This window comes from Notothenia rossii (genome assembly GCF_949606895.1).
Source record: "Notothenia rossii genome assembly, chromosome: 4".
Classification (NCBI taxonomy): Eukaryota; Metazoa; Chordata; class Actinopteri; order Perciformes; family Nototheniidae; genus Notothenia; species Notothenia rossii.
Window position 1 is genome coordinate 42,736,719 of NC_136902.1, and position 21,575 is coordinate 42,758,293.

General features: G+C 44.1%; 1 protein-coding gene across 1 annotated transcript; it reads left to right on the forward strand.

Annotated features, from left to right (window-relative positions):
* The first annotated feature begins 11,143 nt into the window (after positions 1–11,143).
* LOC307037232 (uncharacterized protein) lies at positions 11,144–14,336 on the forward strand. The gene is made up of 2 exons (XM_079678012.1): positions 11,144–13,380; positions 13,789–14,336. The coding sequence occupies exons 1-2, from the start codon at positions 11,932–11,934 to the stop codon at positions 13,807–13,809; spliced, it is 1,470 nt and encodes a 489-aa protein (XP_079534138.1). The 5' UTR covers positions 11,144–11,931; the 3' UTR covers positions 13,810–14,336.
* Positions 14,337–21,575: the final 7,239 nt, after the last annotated feature.

Sequence of the window (21,575 nt, forward strand, 5' to 3'; positions counted from 1 at the left end):
TGAATATACCAGAAATAAGCTGTATTAAACTTTCTGCTATAACACATTATTTTAATACTTCAGCTTCTACTCATAAAGTAGTAACCTGTGCAGCAAGAAGATGAAAAAGGACTGAACTCGTTGACAACACCAGAACTTATACCTTCCGTTGTCATACGAGGTCACATGTGACTTTGCTGATGTAAATATTCGACCTGTGCATGCGCGAGACAGAATATATTCAGTGCTAAGCACCGCCTCTGGCGATCAGTAAGGATGAAATAGAACAGCTAGTCTAGGCTAGCAAGAACATGTTTACAATTGCAATCTTATACGGGTAGTCTGCTACGTTCGGTCATTCATTGTAGCTGGCATGAAAACAATGTTTTCCCTAGCATGTCTAGCTCTAGGTAGCCTTCTTGTTTAGCTATGTAGCATACACGCTATGAACGGTAGCATACACGCCAGGAACGCCAACTATAATGTACTGACCGTATGGTAAATCACCCAGAGTATACTGCCTATGAGTATTTTGTGTGTGATTGCAGAAATTCTCCAGCTATGAGATACATGTAAGGCCATCTGCTAACATTGGAGTTGATATATGGAAACGCTAGGAACTTAGTTAGCCCAGTTAGCACTGCTCGCACACACACAGACACTCACACTGCTGGGGGAGCAGACAGGCTTGGCGATACAGCTAGAACAAGCAAAAATCATCCTGAGCACACACAAACACTCACAGCCGAAGTAAAAACAATAAGTGTGGCTTGATATTGAGTAAGAAAAAGGTTTATAACGCTGTGAGCATGGGTCTGCGGAGAGCATTTCAACGTAGTAGTCCGAAAAACGTTTACCCATTTAAACAGTCTTGGTAGATACCTTGTTTGTTTTAAACATCATACATACACAAACAACAATGAATACTTACAGGTTGTGTACCCGAATCTCCCGCTGGTCCAAACAAAATAGGAACAGCATCGTTCTTCAGTGCCCTACGCTGTACATATCCGGTATGAATCGCTGAAAGGTTTTGGGAAGCTTTGTTACGTGAAAGGCTGGCAGAGGGTGCGGCCATAGCTCTGCGCGTGACTACTGGGTATCCCTACGTAGCAATACCCAGGAAGTAAACAATGGAAAATGAGAAATCTCCAAAGAGGTGTTTTGGGGAGGTATTTTCTGTGTTAGAGTTTTACTTGCTACAGGGTGTATTTTGAGGGTTTTTGACTCTGCAGATCGTTTACATGCATAACAACCTTCATAACACACAAGGGGACGGGTAATAACCGGAAAAGCATGACATGGGACCTTTAAACAGTAACTTCATCATTTTGATTGTTGGCTGCTCATTTAATAACTATTTTAGTCAGACAACTCACGTGTTTCTTTAACATGTTTATTAGAAGCAGCATATAGTTGAGTTTGGCGACTAGGCTCGGGCATCATCACTCCATAGATATACATAGCACGATGAGTGATGATCAAATAACTAACCCCCAAAACTGCGAGGAGATTAGATACTATCCCCCAAAAATGCGTAGCCCGAGCCTGACGCTGGTTATGTAAATCTGATAAGTAGAGTGCCTGGCGAACTGCCATGTGGCCATTCCCCCTAAGCACAGTGGCTTTAAGGGGATTAATTACCTAGCGAGACTGCTATTTGAAGGCCCGGGAACGCCCCGAAATCCATCCCCCTTAAGCCCGGCGGCTTTAAGGGGAATATACTACCTAATGACTGCTATGTGAAGGCCCGGGTACAGCCCCTGAAAAGCCATTCCCCCCCAGCACAGCGGCTTTAAGGGGAATATACTACCTAGTGACTGCTATGTGAAGGCCCGGGAACGCCCCGAAAGCCATCCCCCTTAAGCCCGGCGGCGTTGAGAGGAATATGCTACCTATATATGCTACCTAATGAAACTTCTATGTGTAGGCCCGGGAACACCCCGAAAAGCCATCCCCCTTAAGCACAGCGGCTTTAAGGGGAATATACTACCTAATGACTGCTATGTGCATGCCCGGGTTCAGCCCCTGAAAAGCCATTCCCCCCCGGCACAGCTGCTTTAAGGGGAATATACTACCTAGTGACTGCTATGTGAAGGCCCGGGAACGCCCATAAAGCCATCCTCCTTACGCCCGGCGGCTTTGAGGGGAATATACTACCTATATATCCTACCTAATGAAACTGCTATGTGTAGGCCCGGGAACACCCCGAAAAGCCATCCCCCTTAAGCACAGCGGCTTTAAGGGGAATATACTACCTAGTCACTGCTATGTGAAGGCCCGGGAACGCCCCAAAGCCATCCCCCTTAAGCCCGGCGGCTTTAAGGGGAATATACTACCTATCGAGACTGCTGTATCTAGTATTGAGGTGGCAACAATGAGCTCACCTCCCCAAGCGTGCAGCTATGAGGGGAATAAACTATAATCCAACCCAGCAACCACCTGGTATGCAATAACAGAATTCTACAGATATACATCTTTCAACGTTTACTCATCATCGAGTAGTGCAAGAGTTAATGGTTGTTTGTGCTGAAAGGATCTCATTCCTGTGAGGCATGATATAGCGCTGGTGGGCAGAAGATGACCGACGGCCCAGGATAGACAGGGTTGAGGTAGGTGGATATAGAGCTGCGGTTGTGGCTGTGCAGATTCTTAAACAGTGGGAATAGCGATCTGGGGGCAGATTGCAGCTTAGGCAGAGATCACGGAGCTTGGAGGAGAACCCTCGTCGTTGGGTTTGCAGCCATCGAATAAACATGGGTGCCGACCCATGTGTCAGAGGGCAATGATGCGAGAAGTTCAGCATGGAAGATAAAGGACAAAGAAAACAGTGTTAGTTTTAGCAATGATTATTCGGGGTTCCTGGTGGTTAAACCGTACACCCCAGCACGTGCACTCCGCTCTGCATCAGCCAAACAGCTCGCTGCCCCCGCACTGCGAGGGGGACCCAAGTTCCCATCAGCAAAAACTTGTGGGTTTGCTATCCTGGCTCCAAAATGGTGGAATGAGCTCCCCATTGAAATCAGGACAGCAGAAAGCTTACACATCTTCCGGCGCAGACTGAAAACTAATCTCTTTAGACTCCAATTCGAGCGATTGAATTACTAACAAAGCACCTATATACTAATAAAGGGCTGGCTTATCTAAAGCCAGTTGAGTAGCACTTGAAATGTTTGACTCTATGAAACCTGATGTACTTATATGATTCTGTTTTCTTCAAGGTTGTATCTTCCTGGTCGAATGCACTTATTGTAAATCGCTTTGGATAAAAGCGTCAGCTAAATGCAATGTAATGTAATGTAATGTAATGTTCCTTGACTCCCCAAACAGAACTGTCAGACATTGAATGTTTCAAAACAGTGCGTATATTTGATCTCCAAAGTTAATTCAGTAAGGGTGAGATTATGTTGAGGATTAAAAGGTGAGAGGTCTGTGTATATTCACCACCTGAGAAACCAATAGAAAGCTGTAACAACTGGATCTGACGTTTATCGATGTATAGTGAAACCCCTTTGTCTGAACTTATACATTAACCTTTGCACGGGTGCAAAGTTAAGAGGCAGTCTTTATCATTGCGTGGAGGACGTGCCTTCTTAAGGCCCTTGAGGAGCAAATGAATTAACTCTAGCGTGGCTTAATACTTAGCACTTGAAGATTGCAGGATTTGAATGAAAATACAATTAATGCATGAACAACTATTATATATATTGCATAAGTACATAGAGGAGGTTGGGAAAGAAGAAGATAAAGTACCAAGCTGAATGTAATGCTTTGAATCATGCTCTTGGTTGGAGGCAGAATATGGGAAATCCTTGAGGGGCTTGACGTGTAGATCCAGAGTCAGTGGTGGCAGTGAAGCTTGCATCAGCGCACTATCGAGAATGATACCGATAATTCTAGACGTGTGGAAGGGCTTCCAGTTCCTGTTCTGAAAGAGGTAGGCCTAGCTGTTGAGAAGTTTATCTGGGAAAGTTAACAACTAGGAAATGGTTAAGAGATGGACACCAAGGGGTGCTTGCAGGTGTTGTAGAGAATCCAGCATAATGCCTCTGATGAGGTGTCAAGAAACGTGGGCTACTATGGCAACCAAATGCACATTTGATTGTAAAACCTTAAAATATATATGCCACAGAAGGCATATATATTATATGTCATCTACAGAGCATAGAAACGGGAAAAATCTTTAGTAGTTATTAACTCTTGACAGAATAACCGTAAGGAACTAACGGCTCAATAAAGAAACGTTGCTAGAATAATTCCTCCTAGCACTAGGCTAGGGGCCTGTCATGTTTTTAAACGTTTAAATAGCAACACGTGTAATATTCCTGGCTCCTTCAGTGCAAACTTCAGTCTTGAGTGCGGGTTTCAACAGACATGGGTCCCTGGGAGCCAGCATAACCTGCTAAGAAACCTTGATTTAAGCCTCTGATAAGGTCATTTGACGAACATCTGTGATTAGAAAGAGCTTGGAAACGATTTGCAGCATGAAGCCTCCTGAGGCACACCCAGCGAGGGGCAGATATTGCAGGTAGCGCTTAATTCCTTTGAGGAAACTGTTCTTTGGTTGGTGATTAAATGTACATGGCCGCTTGGCAGAAAATGATCATGGTATTCAAAGAAGAGACACTGTAGGAGAGATTGAAGTCTAAAATGATGGTCAAAAATGTATCGAGCTCCCCTTCATATTCACGTAACGGAAATTATTAATTAATTTCCATTTTGAATTTAATTGATTTATAGTAGTATAAAAACTTATACACTTACAACTCTGTATAATTGCCTCAATATGACTTACTGCAGGCCAAATATTTCCATAATAAAACATTGCTTATGCAGAATAGTATTATATACCTGCTAGATGCGATTCCAGAGGAATTGCTGCTGCAGGGGGCAGGAAGCTAGAACTCGTGGCTGGATCTGGGACTCCAATTCCCAGAATCCTCTGGGGTGTGACGTCAGCGGCACAACGTGGTTGAACGCGGAAGTAGACATATTTGTTTACATTGCAGGCAGAGGAAATCGAGTTTTTTCACGGGAATATATTGTGGAATTAAAGGCTTCAAGCGCTGATGTTACTTCGAGAAGGTAGGACAGGATGGCAGGTACTTTGGGAATGCCGGAGTCAGCTTGCTCCTGCCTTTTTGGTGTTTAAATACCGCCGACCGAGAGACAGTGCGACAGCTGACACACAAGAGAGGGGTTGTTACCGGAGCTGGCGTAGAACTCGGGACTTCCTCTGGCACAAGGATATTACAAACTACTCCCGATGAGGACGGAAGGGACTCCTGAATGTGTGTCGTGCAGGAGCTGTGGCTCGTTCCAGCGGCGTCTGAACCATGCTCTGAGCTAGCCTGTGTTTCGGGAATGAGGCATTTCTTACGGCTTCTTGCGTATGATGATTCGGTTCCAGAGTCGGAGATTGCAGTAGACATTTGCAGGGACAGCACCATCAGGCAAGCAGCAGCAACATGAAACACAGCAGCAGGAACATGAACGTAGCAATAGCAAATGAACGCAGCAGTGGCAGCAGGAAAGCAGCAGCGACGTAAAGGTCGCTGCGCCAATAGCAGCAGCAAGCAATGCATGAAGAGAGAACTGGCAGGTTAAATAGAGCGGCATATTAAGGAGACTCTGTTTGGTTGGTTACAGAGTGGCAAGGGGCGTTATGTATGAATGCAGCATAAGTGCTCGAGTTGACTGCCTGAACTAGCTTGCAGGCTTCGCCCCATTAATGTTACTAGTTTGTTGTCTGCTCTTGTGCGTAGTGAATACTAAAGAAGGCCATTGTCTCTGTGTTAGCTGATTATTTTTTTGAATTCTATTGAGTATTAAACAATTGCGTGAGTGTGAGGGTATTAAAAATAAATTGTGATGTGCAACTATATTTAACTTTTTTTTTTAAAACATTTTTTTATAAATGATTATGGGAAGTGCCCTTTTTCTCACTTGAGCACCCGCCCCCCAAAATGTCTGTGCACGTCCCTGAGGTCTTTTCACTATATGGAAACAGTCAAATGTAAACCAGATAAAATCTAGTGCCTTCCCAGGGGTCTTAATACTACATATAAAACAAACACACCACTTGGAATCTCAGTATATCACGCATCACTTCACAAACCTTGTATGTTCCTTTGTGTGTTAATCAGTTAGCTTGTAGCTTCCCACTCCTCCAGCTCTTCTCTTGTCTCTAAGGCAGGGGTCACCAACTACATTTGTCCAAGGGCCAAAATTAATCCAAGAGACACTGTTTTCAACCAACAATTTATTATAAATATTTTTTTTCAACCAACTATTTATATAAATTAGGGCTGTCAAATGATTAACATTTTTAATCAGATTAATCACAGCTTAAACATTAATTAATCATGATTAATCACCATTCAAACTATGTCCAAAATATGCCATGTATATTGTTGTGGGAATGGAAAGATAAATGAAAGAAGGCGGATATATCCATTTAACATACAGTATACGTATGTTTATTATAACATTGTTCTGTGTGTCAAAATGAAAGACAGCCCACACACCTATCAATCATCCAACCATGAGGTCTTATTTCATTACGTGTTGATTTCTAGCGCAGTTCTCCAGTGAAGGGGGGGGAGTCTCCCTCCGCAGCCTTGGCGTAGTTTTGGCACAATTCCGTTGTACAGGCCGACGTTAACAGCAGCCCTGTCTGTGCACACGGAGACCGACTCTGTCGTCCGGTGATCTGATCGCCTTCTGGGAAAGCTTCACAATTACGTCGGTACTAGGGTGACCACCCGTCCCGCTTAGCGCGTGCACGCACAGCGTTTGAACCCCAATTCATGCGTCCCGCAAATTGAGACCATGTCACGCATAATCAATGCTTGCTCAAAAAAGAATTGCTCGCTCTAGCTTCTTGAGCTCTTGGCAGCCAAACTAGCATTACTTGAGACTAGTTCAGCACGCTACAGTTGCCACACCCACCCCCCAGTATAACTGCTGACTAGGTTGTCACATTTTGCGTCGTCGTCATGACAGCAAACGGCCGCACGCGCGGCGACAGACGCTGTGCAAAAGACTTCCGGCGGAAATGAAGTGCATTTGTGTAGGGTTATGCCGCGCTACCCGTGGTTTTGTCGCGTGAACTTGTCTATAGAAAATGGCGTCTGAAGCACCAGTAAGTAAAAAGAGAAGGTGTGGGTACAGGAAAGAGTGGGAGAGGGAATATGTGTGGCTGAAGGCTGTTGAGGGGGATAGTGAGAGGGTTTTCTGTGACATTTGCAAAACGTCCTTCTCAATCGGACATGGAGGCGAATACGATGTCAAACGACACAGATTGACTGACACACACAAGAAAAATGTCCAACAAAAAGAGACATCGAAATCTATGGATGCTTTCCTCCGACCCAAAAACGACTGTCTAGCTGACAAAGTCACTGCTGCAGAGGTGACGAGTGTGTATCACACTGTCCAACACGCTACATCATATCGAGCAGGAGATTGTGGCATAAAGCTGTCTGTGAGCTCTACGATATGATGTTCACCCTAAAAACCAAGCTACTGCAACGACAGAGTGATGGTTTCTTTGGGGCCCAGACGGGTGTACTCTTCCAGGAGTTTCCAGACAGGCAGGCAGCTGTGCTCAGAGAGGATATGTGCAACTTCTACCAGTCCTCTCTCACTTACCTGGAGCAGCGCTATGACTTCTCAGACTCCAACTACCAGAAGAAAGTGGCTAGCCTGGCACTACAGAAGAGCCCATTCAACTTCACCCATCTCTGTGAAGCTGTAGAAGTCCTGCAGCTAAGCAAGCAATTGGACATGGATGCACTATATGATGAGTATTGTGTTGTTCTGCCACACCAACAGGCCATTGTGCAGTCAGAAGCTTCAGTCGTTGAGAAGTGGGCCACCTTACTCAAGCACACACACACACCAAACATGACAGCATTAGCTTCTTTCCTCTTGAGTGTACCAATCACCAATGCTTCAGTGGAGAGGGTCTTTTCACTGATGACAGGATGCTGGACAGACACAAGGAACAGATGTTCGCTAAACCTCATCAAGTCAGAAATCCAGGTGAAGAGCAACTTCACATTCAGTTGCAAGGACTTCTACTCTTATGTAGTGAAAGAGAAGGCTCTCCTCAATGCTGTACGCTCCAACAAGAAATACAAGTTCAAGAAGAAACCTGAAGAAAACTAGTTAATATCCCATTTCTCTAAGATGTAGTTTGATTGATTTTGAACATTGGTGGACTGTTTACAGGGTTGCAAATTTACCATTTTTAGGTTACAGTTGCCTTTTAGGTGAAAATGTCATTGTTCTGCATAGGATTTTATGTTGGCAACTTTTTGCATTGTTGTCACCTTGTGATGTTGATGGGTTCGCACTCCTGTGTCTATACTGAAAAAACATTTGGAACCTTCTCATGAATGTTGCTTGAAGTGAATAAATTGCTTAAGTTAAATAGCATTTGCCAATTCATTGTTCAAAATGTTATGAATCTTTATTTAGAAAGAAATACACATTGGTGGCCTATTGATGGACATACATCAGATATTACACATGTCTAGTGGAATAGGGCACTATTAATGTACTATGTAAGATGGTATGTGCTAGAAATAGGTAAACCACTTCCGCGCCGGGCAGTGTCCCACATTGTCCCTCAGAAACATACCCCTTGTCCCCCCTTGGGCTTCTTAGCAGGTGGTCACCCTAGTCGGTACGCAAATGTGCATGCGTACCTGCGTACCAGTTATGTGCACCATAGATGATGTGCAGTGCACCCCTGTACTACAGCAAAAGTATTCTCCGTCGGGACTTCCTGCAACAACACCACGCCGTTATCTTGATTCTGATTGGCCAGAAGACATTATCACAGATGTTCTATTGAGAAGACAATCACTACGTGACAAAAGTTTTCAAAACCGTTTCTGGTCTTCTGTATTTCCAGACAAGTGGCTACTGAAATCAATCTTACTAACTGCTGTCTGTGCAATTCTCGGCGCGAGTTGGCGGACTTTTTTTTGCTTACTTTAACATAATTTTTCATGGTGGGGCTAAGCCATTTCTTGGTATGGGTGTAGCCTACCCCAGCCATACCCTGGCACTGCCACTGGTGGGATGTATGGGGCGGGCCATTCTGCACATGCGTTAAATATTTTAACGCAATTAATAAAAAAAATGAATTCCAGCCGTTAACGCGACAATTTTGACAGCATTAATATAAATATAAGAAACTGGAAAATCTCACTATTTACAATATTGAACATCAGAACTTTCAACCAACTATTCATTATAAATGTCAAGACAGTGTCAAGGTCTTTGTCTGTCTTCCAAGACAGTGGGTCTGGCTGCTGTGTAGGTGGGGGTGATGGTGCATGGGTTGCTGTATAGGTGGGGGGTACAAGTGCTATACGAGACCTCCACGAGACCTCCTTGCTGGCTGGGTTGATGGTGATGGCTGTGGTGGAGCCTTTGTGCTGAGGTGTATCTTGACCTGTGGGCAGGCACAGATGGAGGTGGAGGCAGCTGTAGTGATGCTGGCCCTTGGTGGTGACTGCTCTGGTGAAGGCCCTTGAGCCATAGATCCTGACCTGGGGGCAGCCAGGCACAGATGGATGTTCTGGCTCCTGGATAAACGCCGCCTGTGGGCCACTAGGCCCAGGCAGCTGTGAAACATCTCTGTAAAACAAATTAAAATTTAGGTCGGACAATAATTACAACTAATTTAATTGAAATAAAGTTCAAGTAAAATGTTTGCTAAAGCACAAATAGCAATGCACACATAAAAAGAAAGTTTGGGAGGTTGGACAGGAGTCTCTCTCTCTCTCTCACACACACACGCATGCACGCACACACGCACACACACACACACACACACACATACACACACACACACACACACACACACACACACACACACACACACACACACACACACACACACACACACACACACACACAGGTATTTCCAGTTACTTTACATTTAGTATAAAATCACAGGCACACATATACATACATCTGATTACAACGTCTCATCTGTACAGGACGGTAAAATAATCACTGGCACATATATAAATAAATCTATGACAAAGTCTCATCTGTACAGAACAATATGATTCAATAATCGATGGCAAAAACATGTCTATAGCCACTATAAATGTCTCCGTTGTGGGACGAATAAATGATTAATTTAATCATCTACAAATGTAATCTCACTTTTACACACCAAAATAACGTTAACACAGAGTAAACGTTGGAGAGTCGATTTTGTACCAAGAAAAAGTTCATGACTATCGATAAAAAAAATATATCAATAAAATCGTTAATTTATTGTTAATCTTCAGAAGAGTCGAAGAATTCAGGTTCTAAGGCTCTATCTTCACTGCTGCTAGCGAAAAATATATTTTTTAGCCATTTTCTCTGTCTCTCTTTCTCTTCACAGACGTAAACTGATGGGAGACACATGTTTTATGTTTTTTTTTACTTGGTGGGTTAGTGATTTCTCAACACACTCTCACTCCATAATCGTCCAGGAGCGACGTTTGGTCAGGGTCCCGTGGCGTGCAGTTGTGACGCTCCTAGGTTCCTTCAGCTTCATAAAGGGACACAAATAGCTTTCAACTGATTGCAATGTATTCCTATCTGCGGCGGGATTTGACGCTCATGGAAGCACGGCATTCGTTTGTGTCGGCTGCCCTTAAAGGCAATGTGAGCGTCCATTCCCATTGGATAACGGAGAATTGTACACCCGGAAGTAAGTATTCCCCTTACTGTCGATTGATTTTACAGTGATGTCTGCACTACTCATCGACTAAAAAACACCAGATTGTCCTTGTTAATTACACAACATTGATTGGTTTAAATTGTGTGCAATGCTTTTGTATTTTTCCCCTTCGATTCGGAGAAACAAATATTTTTTCGGAGTAAAGGATGGCAGAACCACACTACACTACGCAGAATCCCCAGCTATCGTTTAGGACTACAGCTTGTTAACGAACCCCGTTCGTAAAAGATAAAATCATACTTTATTCAGCAGTGCTTGCTTTACTCTTTGAAACTCATCACATGAATGTATTGTAATAAATGGTTTGGCTGCATTAAATATTACACATCTGTCGTAGTTCTTTATTTATCTTCAGAGATCTGTCCTCAGAATAGACCGGAAACTATTCTTTTACCGTTCTGTTTTAATTTCACAATAAAGTTAGTAGTAATAATTTTGTTACGGCTGCTGCCTTCCTGATCGTTTGAGTGTTTTCAGCTGTGTGTTCTATGTAAATGAGCTGTGCGGTTGCCCTCCCGGTATTGGCTCCCATCTCCTGGTCCGCCTCCTGAAGATTGCGATTGGAGCACGCCGGGCCCGACGCACTCCAATCGCAGCGCACAGCCGGCGCACACCTGCTGGAGATGACTACAAAGCTTGGGGACAATCCTCATTCTGGAGGCTCTGTAGGTGGACAGATGCCTCTCGCTACTTGCTCTTTGTTCTGGGGTTAAAACTTGTGTGATTAGTTAGAGTGTAGAGTAGCTTAGTTAGTGTTTAGAGTATAGTTAGGATTTGTGACTGTTGCCTGTAGTTTAGCTGTGTTTCTGTATAGATTATTTGTGTTAGTTGTACCACTTTTAGAGTGAGGTTTTGTTTCGTTCCTTATTTAGTATATTAGTATGTATTTTCCCTGTATGTCTTAAGACTCCCTTTTTGAGTCCTCCTTTAGTTGGTTATTTGTCAACCTGTGCCCTTTTGGCGCCTTTGTTTGTTTCAGGCTGCTTGCCTGCCATTTTGTTCACAGCTGTTTTAAATAAACACTTATAATTAATACCAATTCCATACTGGTGTGTGTTGCATTCCTCTTCCCCTAGTTGGGACGTAACATACATGGGGGCTCGTCCGGGATATTAACTACTTTCCTGGGGTTATAAGTGGTTGTGTGTAGCTAAAAACAATTTGGTAAGGTTTGATTGCAGTTTTAGCTGAGTATGGCAACTTTTGATTTGGAGTCGTTTTTGGTCTGTCCTTCTCATGAGCAGTTAGTTCAGTGTCGTAGAAACGACTTATATGAGATAGCGCAACATTTCGGTCTCCCAGTGGCAAAACAATTGTTAAAAAAAGAGTTAAAGGCTCTGGTGGTGGATGAGTTGGTGGAAAGGGGTTTTCTGGTGCGGCCTGCACAAGCTGAGCTCACTGTGCCAAATGACCGTGCTAAACCAGAGGGTAGTGGCAGCGAGGGGGGCGAGCCGTGTGAAGCACTGCTCAGGCCGCCTCGTAAATGTCCACCCTCTCCGGTTGGTAGTACAGATTCCCGGGAAGGGAATAAACTTAAAGTCCGCCTCGCCCGACTTCAGTTGGAGGCAAAAGACAGGGAGCAAGACAGGCAGTTTCAGTTGGAGCTAAAGAAAATCGAGGCAGATAAGGAAGTCCAGATACGGATTCGTCAGCTGGAGCTAGACTCCCAACTGCGCGCATCCGGTGCTTTTGACTCTGCCGGAAGAAACTTGTCATCTCCACCTCCTGCCTTTGATGTGAGTAACCATATTTCGCTAGTGCCAACATTCTGTGAGACTGAGGTGGATGCCTATTTTGGCGCATTCGAGAGCATTGCTACAGCATTGCGGTGGCCGGTTGAAGTTTGGGCTCTGATGGTAACGTGCAAATTACATGGAAAAGCTCGGGAAGCAGTTGTGGCTCTCACGTTAGAGGACAGCCTGCAGTATGACTCAGTAAAAGGTGCCATCCTCGGAGCGTATGAGTTAGTTCCTGAAGCTTACCGGCAAAAGTTTAGACACGATAGGAAGAGTCCTGATCAAACGCACGTAGAGTTCGCTAGGAAAAAGGGAATGTGTTTTGCTAAGTGGATTGCTTCATGTAATGCTACGGATTATTCTTCTCTGAGAGAATTGATCATGTTGGAGGAGTTTAAGAAGTGTTTGCCTGATCGCATTGCGGAGTACGTGAACAAACAAAGGGTAAACTCTCTCTCTGCTGCCGCTGTGTTAGCTGATGAGTATGTGCTGATGCATAAAACTGTGTTTTCCCCAGTCTCTACGGAGAGATCCCGCCGTGTGTCAGCCGCACCATTTACTCAGCCAGCAAATGTGCTTAACGTGAACAGAGAAGAGAGGGAGTGTTTTTACTGTCATAAACCTGGACATGTCATCGCCAATTGTGCAGCTCTGAAACGCAAGGAACAGCGGCAGAATATATCCCCGCCTAAAGGCATTGGCCTGGCTACACGCGCACGCGCACAGGCAAGTAAATGTGACCCTGATGTTTCATTAGCTGATCCTGTGATTGTGCCTGTGCCTTCAGATGAAGCTGTGTCCGAGGAGAAGCCAGAAATTGTGGCTCCCCCTCCTCCTCGTGAGGATGTCGCGAGACTGGCGCAACACGCCGGCTCAGACAAGCCTCTAGACTTCTCGACACTCCCGGTAACCCAAGAGAGTCAGCTCGTGTATCGGATCTTAGTGTTAGTGTTGGCTCTACAACATGCTAATATTGATGTTGGACCCAGCCTTTGGCCAATTGTGATGTGTACATGTTACGATCCATTCATATTCTGCCCTAGCGTGTCCACGCACAATCAGCGTCTCCTGCAATGGGCTCGGATTGTGCGGGACTACAGTAGTAGACACCCGTCATTAAAGGGTTCAGAGAATGTGTTGGCCGATGCTTGTCCAGGTTGAGTTTGTGATGTTAGTGTGTCAGGTTGAGTTTGTGATGAATGTGTGTTATTAGGAATTTCGTTAGAGTGCTTAGGTTCACAAAACCTGTGGGTTTGTGTCTTAAGGGGGGGAGTGTTACGGCTGCTGCCTTCCTGATCGTTTGAGTGGTTTCAGCTGTGTGTTCTATGTAAATGAGCTGTGCGGTTGCCCTCCCGGTATTGGCTCCCATCTCCTGGTCCGCCTCCTGAAGATTGCGATTGGAGCACGCCGGGCCCGACGCACTCCAATCGCAGCGCACAGCCGGCGCACACCTGCTGGAGATGACTACAAAGCTTGGGGACAATCCTCATTCTGGAGGCTCTGTAGGTGGACAGATGCCTCTCGCTACTTGCTCTTTGTTCTGGGGTTAAAACTTGTGTGATTAGTTAGAGTGTAGAGTAGCTTAGTTAGTGTTTAGAGTATAGTTAGGATTTGTGACTGTTGCCTGTAGTTTAGCTGTGTTTCTGTATAGATTATTTGTGTTAGTTGTACCACTTTTAGAGTGAGGTTTTGTTTCGTTCCTTATTTAGTATATTAGTATGTATTTTCCCTGTATGTCTTAAGACTCCCTTTTTGAGTCCTCCTTTAGTTGGTTATTTGTCAACCTGTGCCCTTTTGGCGCCTTTGTTTGTTTCAGGCTGCTTGCCTGCCATTTTGTTCAAAGCTGTTTTTAAATAAACACTTATAATTAATACCAATTCCATACTGGTGTGTGTTGCATTCCTCTTCCCCTAGTTGGGACGTAACAAATTTGTTTTGATATTATTGTTTTTTATTAACTACTAGACCGCTGGGTCATGTTAAGAACATCTTTCTGTGTTGCTGTGGGTTTACTGGGTTGTGGGTACTGGGTGGGTTTGCTGCTCTAATAGAAACATTCAGTTAAAATTATAATGTTACTTCTAGAAACCACAGAGAGTTTATGCTGTGTAATGTTGTGAGAGACTCAATTCTCGATCCTATTTTCCAAAATTAAACCTTCTCAGAAGGGTAATGTTAATGGCAATTAAATGATATATTTGAGGTCGGGACGCCTGCAATTGGACACTATGGACCTACGTATCAGCGTAAAGGCTGAAGGGGGCCCTCTTTCACTACTAGGAGGAAGAGATTTCTCCCCTACACTCACATTCCATCAGAGTCACAAGGCCGTTAAAGAGGCCGTCATCTTGGAAGTCAATGTTGTTATCTTTGATTGTGATTTTTCTTTTTTTTGTTAACTTGTTATTTGTTAACAATTATGTTCTTACTACTGTTCCTTGTAGCACCAGGGGTGCGATATATGTGATATATAGAAGCGTGAAGGGGCTTGAGATATACCTAAAGACAAACCATGCAAAATACCAAGTCAGTTAAAGGAGCTACGTATAATGTAAATGGTCTGGGAAACCCAATCAAGAGGAGCAAAGTTATGTCGAAATTGACGAGGGAGGGAATAGAGGTGGCTCTCCTCCAAGAGACTCACCTAACACAACTAGAGCATGAAAAACTTAAGAAATGGAGATACAATCAGTAATCATCTTCCTGCAGCCAGGGTTCTAGGAGAGGGATTGCAATTTTGATCACTGGTAAACTAAACTTTGAGTGTACATATGAAAAGAAAAATAAAGAGGGGAGATATGTTCCGGTTAGTGTTGGAGCACCACCCAATGGCGGTGGTGGAAGGTTCACCTCTGCTCCGCGCCGTCCGTTGATGACTGATGAGCTGGTTAAATTATAACAGAAGGAACTCAAAGCACCAGAATAAAGGTTAAACAATAATCTGTTTTAATGGTAAAAAACAACAATACATAATACAGAGCACTCTGTAACAGTACAAAATACCGAGTACTCCGGGCTCAAGTTCTGCCACCGTGTGAGACACGTCTCACGAACGGCCAGTCAGAAGAAGAGCGCCGAGCATTAAGAATATCACAATATTTATACACAGGTGGGGAGGAGTTGTGTCGGTTGCTCCTGCCTAGCTATTTGTTATTGGCGATTTCACTTCTGGGCGAGCTAGCCAGTGAGTTGGCAGTTTTCCATTGGCCGGTTTCCCTTCTGGGCGGGACCCCAGGCAATGAATCAGCAGTCGTTGATTCCATCTGTTTCGCTCCCTCTCCTTACTGTGTGTGTGTGTGTGTGGGGGTGTGTGTGTGGGGGTGTGTGTGTGTGTGTGTGTGTGTGTTTAACGCACACTCATCTTATCATGCAGCCCACCACACGAATGTCACATGTTTTTCCCTATGAAAGCTATATCTGTAAATGTTTAAACGTCATCGTCCCATGACAGCCATAGGGGTAGTTAACTAACAAAGGTTAACTGTTCTTATACCCTAAGGCAGGGGTCACCAAACTTTTTTCTCTGGGGGCCACATTATTGTTCCTGACTGTGATGGGGGGCCGGGGCCGAGTCAGCTCATTGTGTAGAAGAGATTACTAGCCCGACACAGCCATCCCCACTACTACTTCCACACTACTATATCAACACTTGATTCCTGTCACATATTTGTTTACCATCTTTACTAGTGGTTTACAAAAGTAGCAATTGAGTCTTCACACTTTGCTTTAATTTGAAATACCACAGATATTCCATTTATTTGTTTTCTAATAAAAATAACATCAAAGCTGTCAAGGTAAGAAACATCTGCCTAGTTGAGGTGATTGACACTGGCAAAGGTGAGTTCAAAATTATAAATTATAGGTAGGCCTGATGATGATGATGATAATAATAATAATAATAATAATAATAATAATAATAATTGTGTGCAGCACTTAATAAAGGTCAAATAAATAGGCCTATAAAATAAATAAATAAATAACAAACATCAAAATTATAATAACATGAGTAGGCTAATAGAACTAGCCAACTCTTATGCCTATCCAGGTGAGCATGTTCAGTTAACATTTTTTTTAGATCAAGGTGAAAAGGACATGAGCAGTGTAGGCTCAAAACTAAAGCACAACAATAATGCAGAATAATGGCAATCAAAATCAGTATTCTATATGTAGGTGAGCTGGATTTGTACTTGTTGATGAATTGTGCTGTCTTTGGGATGGGGTCAGCAACAGCAATCTCCTCTCCTCACTTCAGAGTGCCTTCTGGAGCCCTGGCATGGAGGGATGACGGATTGAACACAAGAAGCACCATATTCAGTAAATGGCAAGACATGCTGCTGTCTGCTTTTCTCTGTGACATAATTTTACAACATATGTAGCAAATTAAAAAGAGCCTTCACATTTCATATTTATAGCAATTAAAATCAGTAATTGTTAAAATCAGTGTGTTTACCGTATCAGTGTGAACTGTGTGTTTGCTTCTGGCTGATGAGAAGTTCAATGTCTGGTTGCAGTCTAGTGGTAGCCAGTCTCAAGGTCTGATGCAAGTGTTTATCTGTGAGTCTGTTCCTTGTTGTATTCTTGGTTTGCTTCATGCGGGAAAAGGTTTGCTCACAGATGTAGGTGCTGCCAAAAACTGTGGACATCTTCATTGCATGCTGTTTGATGTTTGGGTAGGTTTCCTCTGGGAGCGAAGCATAGAACTCAATGAAACTGTCAGGCTTGAACGCGTCTTTAAGGATATCACAATTCTGCAACTCGGCTAGTTCAAACTGAAGAGAGGGATGGGCATCATTTATGTCGGCAGCAATGGGGTTCTGGAACAAACGTATTGCTTTACCGTTGACATGAAGCTCACGGAACCGCACACTGAACTGCCCCTGCAGCATTTCCAGTGCATCCTTGCACTTTTCGACTGGGAACGGGACAGGTGGTTTCTCAGCGCAGTAGCTCTGGGTGGCAGGGAGATGCGTAAAGTCCAGCTTTTCTACCTGTCTCACAAGCAGCACTAGTTTGACCTCGAACGCTCCCTTTGCCTTGGAGCTGCACGTTAAGGTGGTTCAACATTTCAGTCACATCTGTTAAAAATGCGAGGTCCCATTTCCATTCTGGCTCGGTCAGCTCTTGTACCGTTTCACCTTTAGACTGCAAGAAGGTGTTGATTTCGGGTAGCAGGTCGTAGAAACGGCGCAACACTTTGCCTCGGCTTAACCACCGGATTTCTGTGTAGTACAGCACATCCTCGTAGGCAGACTCAAGCTCGGAGAGGAAGGCCTGGAACTGTCTGTGTTTCAGACCATTTTTTGGGATGTAATGGACACAGTGCTCAACCACCTTCATGACAGATGCCCACTTCAAAACTTTGCAGCATAGGGCTTGCTGGTGAATCAGACAGTGGACTTGTAGTGGGGGGGTGAGACCTCGTTCCTCGAATTCGCTGTTCAAGCGCCCTACTACTAGCCCCCTTGTCGTGCCAACCATACTAGGTGCGCCATCCGTAGTGATGCTGGCAAATTTACACCAGTCTAGACCCAACTATTCCATTGTTTTGCACACTTGGACAAAAATATCCTCTCCTGTTGTAGTTCCTTTGAGGCTTTTTAGTGCTGCCAGCTCCTCAGACACTTCAAAGCTTTCGCTAATCCCACGAATAAAAATGAGCAGTTGTGCTGTGTCCTGCACATCATTGCTCTCATCCATGGCCAAAGCAAAAAACTTGAATTGTGACGCTTTCTCGTTCAGCTGCTCATAAACGTTGTCCCCCAATTATTCTACTCGCCTGGTCATAGTAGTCGCGGAGAGACTCACACCGTTGACTGCCTCTCTCTTGTCGGGACACACATTACATTACATTACATTACATTGCATTTAGCTGACGCTTTTATCCAAAGCGACTTACAATAAGTGCATTCGACCAGGAAGATACAACCTTTAAGAAAACAGAATCATATAAGTACATCAGGTTTCATAGAGCCAAACATTTCAAGTGCTACTCAACTGGCATTTAGAAAGCCAGCCCTTTATTAGTATATAAGTGCTTTGTTAGTAATTCTATCGCTCGAAGTGGAGTCTAAAGAGATGAGTTTTCAGTTTGCGTCGGAAGATGTGTAAGCTATCTGCTGTCCTGATTTCAATGGGGAGCTCATTCCACCATTTTGGAGCCAGGATAGCAAACCCACGTGTTTTTGCTGACGGGAACTTGGGTCCCCCTCGCAGTGCGGGTGCAGCGAGCTGTTTGGCTGATGCAGAGCGGAGTGCACGTGCTGGGGTGTACGGTTTAACCATGTCCTGGATGTAGGAAGGGCCAGATCCATTCACAGCATGGTACGCAAGTACCAGTGTCTTGAAGTGGATTCTAGCAGTTACTGGAAGCCAGTGAAGGGAGCGGAGGAGCGGTGTGGTGTGGGAGAATTTGGGAAGGTTGAAGACCAGACGAGCCGCTGCATTCTGGATGAGCTGCAGAGGTCGGATGGCACATGCAGGTAGACCAGCCAGGAGGGAGTTGCAGTAGTCTAGGCGTGAGATGACGAGAGCCTGGACCAGAATCTGCGCTGATGTCTGGGTCAGCTGGGGACGTATCCTCCTGATGTTGTAAAGCGTGTATCTGCAGCAGCGGGTTGTAGCAGCGATGTTTGCAGTGAAGGACAATTTGTTATCTAGGACCACACCCAGATTCCTTGCAGTCTGAGTCGGGGAAACAACAGAGGTGCCGATGTTGATTGTTAGGTCAAGAGTGGGACAATCTTTTCCCGGAAGGAAGAGCAGTTCAGTCTTGTCACACACCTCCTCGGCCACAGCAAGGATGCATCGTTTAACAAAGTCCCCATCAGTGAAGGGCTTCCCATGGGTGGCTAGTATGTGAGCTACCTTGAAGCTAGCTCGAACAGCAGCCTGGTTTACCTGGGTTTGGCGAATGAATGTTTGTTGTTGTGCTGCCAGTCCGCCTTTCATTCTGCGAATTATGTCTGCTCTTGCTTGCCCTCGCAAGCTAGCAAAGTCACTGTGGCGGGTTTCATGGTGACGACGAAGATTATATTCCTTGAAAACCGCCACACTCTCTTTACAGATAATGCAAACGGCATTGTCCTTATACTGAACAAAAAAATAGTCGTTGGTCCACTGTTCTTTGAAAATTCTGCACTCTCTATCAACTTTTCGTTTAATGTTAACGTTAGCCATTTTTGCTGTCCTGAACACTGACAGTTCACTACGCGTGCGTTGTCTGTCACTCACTTGATCTCCATCATGTCGGGTGACGACAATTCGGCAAATATAGTGCATTTTATTTTATAACTAAATATAATTGTTTTAACTGAAACAAAATCAACAAAATACATGTTATTATTTTCCAAAAATCAATTTGAAAAAAATAAGCCATGACAACTTTTGGGGATTTGCCTCATAGGGCCGGTTCAAGTAGTGGGGGGCAGAGGGGGTGGGGGCCGGTCAAAGGGGGGTGGCGGGCCGGATCTGGCCCCCGGGCCGTAGTTTGGTGACCCCTGCCCTAAGGCCTCCTCTGAACTTCCTCCAACCTCTGAAGTCAGCTCACTTAAAATGAATACATCTATTGATAACTCAGAAAGACCATTGTCTCTTTAACTGTGTGACCCAATCGTCTCAAGGCCTCTTTATGAGTCTTGCAGGATATGAACCACTAACTAACGTCTGCACATGAGCGCTGTCAGGGGCGCCGTAAGGGGGTGAAAGGTTAGGACGATTCTAAGGGCCCATGACTAGCAGGGGGCCCCAAAATGTTTAGAACATTAAGAAAAAAAATGTAAGTACCCTTTCATCAATAATTAACATTAATATAACGTTATATTGCGTAGTAGGCTACTCACTAAACTTACGATTCATTTAACTTATTTTCTTCCAAAAGTTAATTATCCAAAGCCTCTGTACACCCCCCTCTATTTACATGTAAAGGTTTGGTCCTGCGACTCCTGCCTCCAAACGCGGTAACGGCACTTTCTAGCAGAGTGAAAGCATGTGAGGAGGGATGCTAGTAGCCTACGTACGTGTGTTGTAACATGTCTCAACGACTCACAAAGTCAGGCTCTAAGAAAAGAAAAGAAAATAGATAAAGATAGGAGAGAGGGACCAAAGGGCGACAGTATGTAACCCAGTTTTTTACAAGAAAAGGTGGGTGTGGTCCATGAGTGGTGGAATTTAGTCTGTTAGCTAAGCGTAGTCCATTGTGAATTGTAATGTTTTTTTTTACTAAGCTGACATTAAGTAGGCTACTGTTAATATCTTCACAGAAAATGCAGAGGTTTTTCATTTCACTGCTCTTTTAGCTGACATTAAATGCAGGTAAATGTTTATCAGCTATTCATACTAAATCAGTTATCCCTGCCCCTGGTGCCAGGACCAACAGATCCATCTTCAGGCTCAGCAGCCCTGTCCCCCCATAAGGCTGAACCTGAACCAGCTTTTCTCCCAACTGAAGGAGGTGAGCAGCATTGTGTTGAATGACATGCCACTTAACATATCTGAAGGGAGACTGGAATACAACACACATATATATATATATATATATATAAATATATATATATATACATATACAGGACTGTCTCAGAAAATTAGAATATTGTGATAAAGTTCTTTATTTTCTGTAATGCAATTAAAAAAACAAAAATGTCATACATTCTGGATTCATTACAAATCAACTGAAATATTGCAAGCCTTTTATTATTTTAATATTGCTGATTATGGCATACAGCTTAAGAAAACTCAAATATCCTATCTCTAAATATTAGAATATCATGAAAAAGTATACTAGTAGGGTGTTCAACGAATCACTTGAATCGTCTAATTAACTCGAAACACCTGCAAGGGTTTCCTGAGCCTTGAAAAACACTCAGCTTGGTTCAGTAAACTAAATCACAAGTATGGGGAAGACTGCTGATCTGACTGCTGTCCAGAGGACCGTCATTGACACCCTCCATCAGGAGGGTAAGACACAAAAAGAAATTTCTCAAAGAGCAAGCTGTTCACAGAGTGCAGTTTCAAAGCACATCCACAAAAAGTCTGTTGGAAGGGGGAAATGTGGCAGGAAATGCTGCACAACCAAGAGAGATGACCGCAGCCTTAACAGCATTGTG